The 8,338-nt window shown below is 34.9% G+C and overlaps 1 protein-coding gene across 1 annotated transcript; it reads left to right on the top strand.

Annotated features, from left to right (window-relative positions):
- The first annotated feature begins 5,677 nt into the window (after positions 1 to 5,677).
- On the top strand, positions 5,678 to 7,087 carry LOC1268842 (aprataxin). The gene is made up of 3 exons (XM_061640798.1): positions 5,678 to 5,889; positions 5,968 to 6,193; positions 6,263 to 7,087. The coding sequence occupies exons 1-3, from the start codon at positions 5,728 to 5,730 to the stop codon at positions 6,442 to 6,444; spliced, it is 570 nt and encodes a 189-aa protein (XP_061496782.1). The 5' UTR covers positions 5,678 to 5,727; the 3' UTR covers positions 6,445 to 7,087.
- Positions 7,088 to 8,338: the final 1,251 nt, after the last annotated feature.

The following is an 8,338-nucleotide window of genomic DNA, read 5'->3' as shown; positions in this document are numbered from 1 at the left end:
TTTTGTGCTTTTTTTAGGATGTTGCATGAGGTCAGGCTATCAGTATATAGGGTTATGTTTTTCATCTTATATTTTTTAGCTATCTCCAGAGATTTTTCCAGAAAATTGTTGGTCCATTATTGTTGCAGTTTTTCATCTTTTCTAAGGTTATTGATTTAATCGTCTCTTTATTTTTGTTTGTTTTGGTACCTATTTCTTTATTCAGTGTTGTGTCTATGTTTATTTTTGTTGCAATGTTGTTCGTTTGGTTTATGGATAGATGTTTTAGAATGTTGTAGTCTTCTTCATATATTTTCTCTTGGTATGATTTTGAGTTATTATTGTAGTTATTATCTTTTATCTTATTTATTTGTTTTCTTAATATGTGTGAATATACTATTATTTTTGCTAGTTCTTTACGTGCTATGAATTTAGATCTGAATTGGAATGGGATTTCGGCTGCAATAGCGTGCAAGGTGTTGATGGGTGTCGTTTTTGTGCATCCTGTAGCTTTGCGTATCGCTTGGTTAATTGTTGTATTTATTTTTTTCCTATTGCTTTTGTTGCTATTGTTTAAGTATGATGAGCCCGTTTCAAATATGCTTCGCATAGTTGACCTGTATACTATTAGAGCTTTTTGTGGGTCTAGATTGTTATTTTTTGCGCATAGTATTTTTAAAATGTTTAGTCTATCTATGGCTTTATTTCTCAGGTATTCTATGTGTTTATGAAATTTAAGCTTATTGTCTATTATTTGTATGTGTTTGTTATTTCTATTTGTGTGTTTCGTATGTTGAGGTTGAAATTTTGGTTTTTATTGTTAAATATCATATATTTAGTTTTGTCCGTTTTTATGGGGAGATTTAGTTCTTCTATTTCGTTTATGAATGAATTTAAAGGTGTTTGAAGAATGGTCTTCAGTTCGTTTTGGTCCTTTCCTCTGGCAATTATCACAAAATCATCTGCATATTGTATTAATTTTGTGTTTTCATTTGTTATTTTATTGTGTATATCTTTGGTATATAGATTGAATAGAGTTGGGGACATTACATCTCCCTGGGGTAATCCGTTAGTGACTAGCATTTTGATCTTTGTGTTACTTTCTATCTCTACTGTTCTATTTTTAAGGAAATTAGTAACCCATAGAGTTATTTGGTTTGGTGTGTTAGCGTCTATTAATTTTTGTATCAGTGTTTTGGTTTTGACTTTGTTATATGCCTTTTCTAAGTCTATAAATATTGCCCCGGTCATGTTATTTTTCCTTTTGTTTTGGTATACTTGATTTGTTAGGTAATTTATGCATTGATTTATTGTTTTGTGTTTTCTAAATCCAAAAGAGGTTTCTGGTAGAATCTTTCTTAATTCTATGTGCCTATTTAGTTTGAGGAGTACTGCAGAGTTTAGAACTTTTGTAGGAGTCGGAATGAGCGCGATTGGTCTGTAATTGTTTATATTGTTTGGATCTTTTTCTGGTTTTGGTATAGCTATAATTTTGATTTGTTTTAGATTTTTGTGTATTTTCCCTTTCATCCACGTATTGTTTGCATCTTTTATGATAACCTTGAGTGTTTCTTCGTTTATGCTACGAAGCATTTCGTAAGTTATTTTGTCTATTCCTGGTGCTGTATTTTTCTTGTTTTTTAGTAATTCCGTCCATATTTCCTTATTAATTAATTCCATGTCTATTTGAGTTGCATTGTTTGTATCTGTTCTAAATTTGGATAGTTTATTTTTTTCGAAGTTTAAATCTAAAAAGTCTTTGGCTATTTTATTATCATTGTGTATAATGTTCGATTCGTTGGCATGATTTTTGTTATTGTTTTTATTGTATACTAAGTCCCATAGTTCTTTGGTATTAGTTTGGGAGTTTATACTATCTAGAGTGCGGTAAAATAGTTCTCTTTTATGTTTTTTTTTTTTATTTTGTAAGTCAGGATAGCTGTTCTTTTCTTGCATTCCATTGAGTTTTTAATAGTGCGTGAATTATTAAAGGAAGTTCTGGCTATGTTTCGATACATAAAGGCAGTTTTTAATTCTTCATTCCATCATACTTTTAGTGTATGTTTTGTTCGGTGAGTATTATTTTTAGTTATCTGTTTAATTTTATTGATGTATTGTTTTATTGTGTTAATTTTTGTGTGATCTAGTTCATTTATTTATTTTTATTTATAACGAATGTGGGTGCGCAGCTGTTTTTAATTTTTAGAGTAATTTTTATTACTTTGTGGTTGCTGCCTCCTATATGATAGTCTGTGATTTGTTTGTTTGTTTCTAGGAATTTATCTTTTGAAATTATTGATAGGTCTATTGAAGTTTTTCTTTTGTTTTTGTCTGTTGGAATGCATGTGTATGTATTGTTATGTAGGATTATTAGTTCTGAATTTTCAAATTCTTCCAGGATGATTTCACCTTTTTGATCGGTTTTATCATCTCCCCAGTATCTGTGGTGCGAATTGAAATCGCCCACTATTAAAACTTTTTTCTTATCTTTGGTATTGTGTATTATTTGGGCTATTGTATTTTGTATCTCAACATTGCTTGCCTGTGGTGCTATGTATATTGATATAATATTCATTTTTGTTTTGAGTGTTACTATTGCTGTGGTTTGAATTGTTTCTACTTGATTTGTGATGTTGATTTCTTTGTATTTTATTCCTTTTTTTATAAGGATACAGCTTCCTCCACAGCCATCTGATCTATCTGTTTGCATGGTGTTGTACCCTGGTATTTTAATATTCTTACTTTTTTGGTCTATGTCTCTTGTAGGTCCATGTCTCTCCATGAATGTCTTGTGTTTGCGTAAGATGTTTAAGCTCTTCTTTGTTTTTTCTCAGTGACTGTATGTTTGCTTGGATAATATCGAAAAAAATCATTTTTCCTGCTCAAACATGGGTATCAACACCATCGACCATTATTCAAATCTCACTTCCCAAGTGCCACAAAACCACTAAACGACCACTAAACGGGTTCTAAACGATCTATTGAGCCATCTATTGAGCAAACCAATGAAACTATGGAGCTTTCGTTTTTTTTCCAGTCGTTTTAATCTGTGGTGCTTGGGTTTTCTTGATGATCTTCTGAACTGTTGCTTTAACAGTAGAGTTGGCAACCAAATTTACATTCGTAAGTTGGCAACCGGCATTCCCAGGTATTCCACACGTTTTGACCCAAAAAATTAACGGTTTTTATAGGTAAACAATGCTTTCTATCTTTTAATGCCGTAAGCAAGTAATGCCGACCATATATTCTCTTCTTTTTCATTTATTCATTAAGTTTTTTCATTTTATTATAAAAATAATGGTCAAATTGAAATTTGGAATCGCTTGAATTTGACTCGAAAATAAGCACAATACGGAAAGAGGAAGAAGAGAAACGTCATTCTCCATACAAAATGTATGGAATACCCGGGTATGCTGGTTGCCGACTTACGCGGTAAAGTTTAAAATAAATCAAATTAAAATATTTCCAGCATGTTTAAAAATTACATTTTATGCACCAAAAGTCTGAAATTAAAAGTTGGGAGGCTACGGAAAATTTCAGGCCAATAAAAGCAATGAATCAAAAGTTATTTCAGTTTGAAGTTGAAAAAATACCCGGATATCCGGTTGACAACTTAAAGGTTAAAGTTGAAAAAATACCCGTGTATAGTTTATTCCCGAGTTACGCGGTTTCTGCGTTCCCGGCGAATCCACGTAACTCGAATATCCGCGTAAGTCGAATTTCACGTTCTTTGACTAAAATACTATTGATTACTCGGAATTTTTTTATTTAATTTAGTATTTTTATACACTTTATCATTTATTTGATATGATTCGTGCAGAAAATTCTAAAATGTCTGGCTTTTAAGCGGTTTCAACTTGTTAGCAAAACTGCAATTAATTACGAACTTGAAGAAAATTGAACTGATTTGACATTTAATCTATCAAATTTAGAAAACTGCGTATCTCGGAATCCGCGTAAGGCCCGTGTCTGTGCTCCATCGGATGCGATTTCTTCGAAAGGCCTGCCAAAATTTTATATGAGATTTGACAGATAACGTAATAATTCAAATCAAAACTCCTTTATCTTTTTTATCGATCATAGAAAAATTCTGAAAAATTTATACAATACGTGTAACATACAGTTCTCAAAACTTTTGGAGACATTTTGCTGTAAAAATTTTATAAAGTACAGTGGAGCGCCGTTTATCCGGGCTTCTCGGGACTTGACTTCGACCGGATAAGCGAATAACACGAATAATGAGTCAAATGATCTATTTTATCACCAATTCCTGGTTATTTTTTGGATTTTTTTTGTTTTTGATAAATATAACCCAGTGTTGGCACGATATCGACCTCGTGTGGATTAGGCAGCGGTCTAATGTTGTTGCGCGCAACATTGTTGCTCGGAAACATATCGCTGAGGTGGTCTATGAATGTTGCTGGCAACATTTCACTTTGACATTGTTTAGCGTCAAAAATTAACCAATTAACAGCTCAGAGTTTAATTTTTTATCATTCACTTGTTGAATAAAGTGTTGAAAAAATAAAATATACATCAAAAAATGTATTATAAATGCAAAAATTCCAAATTTAGCGGATGTCAACAAAACACACACTGCTGCTGTGTCATTTCATACACCCGATTACCATGACCAAGGTAAATACAAAATGTTGCCAGACAAAAATCAAATTGGTTTGAATTTGGCCGGCAACAAAGTTGCGCTAGCTGTCAAAATCCATACATTTTGCCAGCAACAATGTTGCGCGCAACAAGATTAGACCAGTGCCTTAGCCAAGCGAGTGTTGATAACAACAACGAGCTGTCAACGACAGCTCGAATAGATGTAGCAAAAAAACACCAGATGGCGCTGTTAGACAGACAAGGACAGAAGGATAACCCTTAAGGCGAAACAGCTAGCTTATCAAAAATAGGGCCAATTAGGGTAAAGTTCGGCAGCGGTCGCGAAACGGGGTCAAATGCGGTCAAGACCGATCAGCTGTTCGGGAAATAGGCGCCATCATTAGGCCAAGTTAGGCCAGTAGCAAATATTAAGCCAGAAAGGACAGACGAATTTTTAAACTGCGCAATAAATAGAAACATACATAGCCAGTTCTAAAAACGTCTACCAAGCTACTAATAATAAATAGATAGCTACATCCGTAGCAACACCCAGTTTTAATTAACTTCATGTTTTTCGAAAGAGAATTTTTAAAATTTGCCATGAATTATAGTGTTTTTTGTTATGACAATGTGCTCATATAACCGCTTTTTCAAATATCCTCCTCATAACCCAATGTCAATTTTGTATTGAACTGTCATTTCTCAACAGCACGGATAAACGGAAAGCCGGATAAAAAGTACCAGGATAAACGGCGCTCCACTGTACTGACAAAAAATATTTTTTACATTTTGTAATTATTTAAAAAAAAATCCTGTCAACTTTGAAAAGCTATAACTAAACAACAGTAGCGAGTTGAACCAATCTATGCACAGTTATAAAAACTACATTAGTTTATTTAGTTTTCATCAGAATATTGCATCAATATTGGATAACGCATTCAAAAGTTATAAGCCTCCAAAGTCGCTGGCTACCCGGGTAGTCCGGTTGCTTGGAATATGATGTTTTTTTGGTTGTCAGTGACAGGGTTAAACTGCAGGTTAATTATTGCAGTATTCAACGCATGAATTAAATTGTCAATCAAATGTCATCCTTCATGCCAATTGACGTTACCTTCTCGTGGTGCAGTTTTGTACACAATCTCGTAAATGGCAACTCAGGCTTGGTCCGATGGACTAATTCATGCGATAAGCAACGTAAAAAAACAATTATTCGTATCCGATTTGGCCGTCGTTATCAAGGATAAGTATCCCAAAGCCCTTCATCATTTTTTGGTACTACCCTGGAAGGACATAGATTCGGTATATGATGTGCGTATGATATACTGAAGCAGTTGCACTTGGTGATTCGACCACGAATGAATTGCACACTATCCGCTTTAATTTTAGCTATCGTCCGACGACGATGGACTGTTACAGAACATGTACGAGCTAGGCTTAAAAGCCGTTGGTACGACTGGCCTCACAGTTGATCGGTTCGATTTTGGCTACCATATGAAACCCTCCATGAGACGCTTGCACCTCCACGTCATCTCGAAAGATTATTACTCGCCGTGTCTATCACACCGATACCACTGGAACGCATTCAATACCGAGTTCCTGCTTAAGCATGAAAGTATGTTAGCAAAACAGACGTTTATACCGCGAAATCAGATTATTGATTCCAAAAGACATGTATTTACAGATGTAGTGGAAAAGCTACACGGAGCGGGACACATACATCGACCTTCCTTGCATTACATTATGAAGCTTCTTGAGACACCGTTGCAATGCAATCAGTGCATGTACAACCCGAACAATTTTTCGGACCTAAAGCTGCACCTGAAGCAACACGTGGAAAGTGATATCGAAAGCACAACCAGCTGAAACAAGTGTTCGTGTGAATCAGTCTCAGGGAGGCGTTTTATATACAGGTAAAGGGATTGAATAGTCGAATTTAGGTTGCCAGTCCGATTAGCTTCAAGCGTGCTACAAGAACATTGTTAGAGAGATTCGAGGCCAAAGCAATATTCAGTAGTACTGATTGAATTGGCACGGGGAAAATTTCTCTACGTGTTTTGCTGTATCTGCCTTGATCGAGGCAAATGCCAATATGCGGACAAAGTGCCCCTCAAAATAGCAGAATATATTTTTCAGATCGTTTTCCATACACTTCGCTAAACAAGAACACAAAGCCTGTGAATCGGCGCAACGGAGTACGGGAGCAAAGCTTATGCTAAATCTAGTTAGAAACTTGCGTTTGAAAAGAACTGGTTCCGGCAAAATGAAGCTATATATAAGCTTTGCTCAGGGAAAGCTTAGTTGAAGAATGCAGGAAGTAGGAAAAAGCTCAAACTCATCTTCAAGCCGAAGTGCACAAAGCATCACATACAAGAGATTGCCATTTTCTAGTGCATAATTATTAATTATCGGTTACATTTTCACAAATATTGAAAATAAGTGTACGTACAATTAAAAAAAAAAGCTGTTTTCCTCTCCTTGGAAAGTAATTTTTTATCAAAAAACAAAATACATAACCTGTATTGAAGTATCGAGCCAGCAGTCCTAAACCGAAATGTCAAACACGCTACCCAGAGAACATATTTCAAGAAAAGTATTTGTGCATGTATAACAGCCATTCGTATAACACTCTCAATATAAACTGTGATACGGACGTCACACGAAGCTTAATTTTGGCGTAAACTGAATTTCAGCCATACAACCCTTTAATTTTTTGACAGGAAGTTTACGCTCTCCCATACAAATCAAGCGTAAACTTGTTAAGTTTACGCCTCGTGTGACGTCCGTATAACTACAGTCAGAATTCAATACAGGCGGTCCAGAGTTGCGCGAATTTTTATTTTTGATAGGTCATATGTCAAATCAGTACAATTATCTCCATTAATTGTCAATTGAAAAAAATACGATTTTCCCAAAAGTTTTACAGTATACGCTCGGTAATCCGTACCTTTTTTATCCGCATGCTTGATCCGCATGCGCACCTCGATAATTCGCACCTTTGACAACAAAATTCATGAGGTGAACATTAATACACTATCGTATATTGTGTTGAATAAAATATACGATTTCATAGATTCCGACTCCTCAATTTCGGTTATAAACTTTATATTCACAGATATTCGACCTAACTATTTCGACTTACGCCTTGCTTTGAGACATTTTTTCGGTCCCAAATACAGTCGTATCTCGGGGGACACCTGTATATTGAACCAAAAATGGATTTAAAATCATTCAGATTTGTTAAAGCTTACAATAAAAGTGTATTAGGCCGCAAATACACGCGTATAACAATCTAACCATAGAAATGACCCAAATAGCCAGAATTGCTTAAGCAGCTCATTTTGGCACGCTAAAGATCGCTGCTCTAATTCGCCTTTTGCAGTAGATAAACAGCATCAAAGTTCTATGTGGGTCTTTCAAACAGCGCCTAAGCAGCTTCATTATGCTACGGTGCCAGGGATTATTTTTCTTTGTGTTTTATTTTCAAGCAAGGCGTCATCAATGAAATAAACAACACGATTTGTGTTTTGTTATGTGCATGTTTATTTTAAAACTCCAAAAGCTCTTTAATTTCACATAATTTTACATAGTTTACTAAAAAATCACAATCACTTCACTCAATATTCCTTCTTCAATTAACTTATCTTACTTGTACAGCAGCAATGAGATGATTGACGGCGTCTGTCTTTGACACTTTGACAAGACCCACCTTGTACCGATGTAATGCATTAAAAAGCTATGAAGTTCCACCAAGTTCGGT

This window comes from Anopheles gambiae, chromosome 2 (genome assembly GCF_943734735.2).
Source record: "Anopheles gambiae chromosome 2, idAnoGambNW_F1_1, whole genome shotgun sequence".
Lineage (NCBI taxonomy): Eukaryota > Metazoa > Arthropoda > Insecta > Diptera > Culicidae > Anopheles > Anopheles gambiae.
Note: the sequence above shows the minus strand (reverse complement) of the source record. Positions and strands in the feature narration are given on the sequence as shown.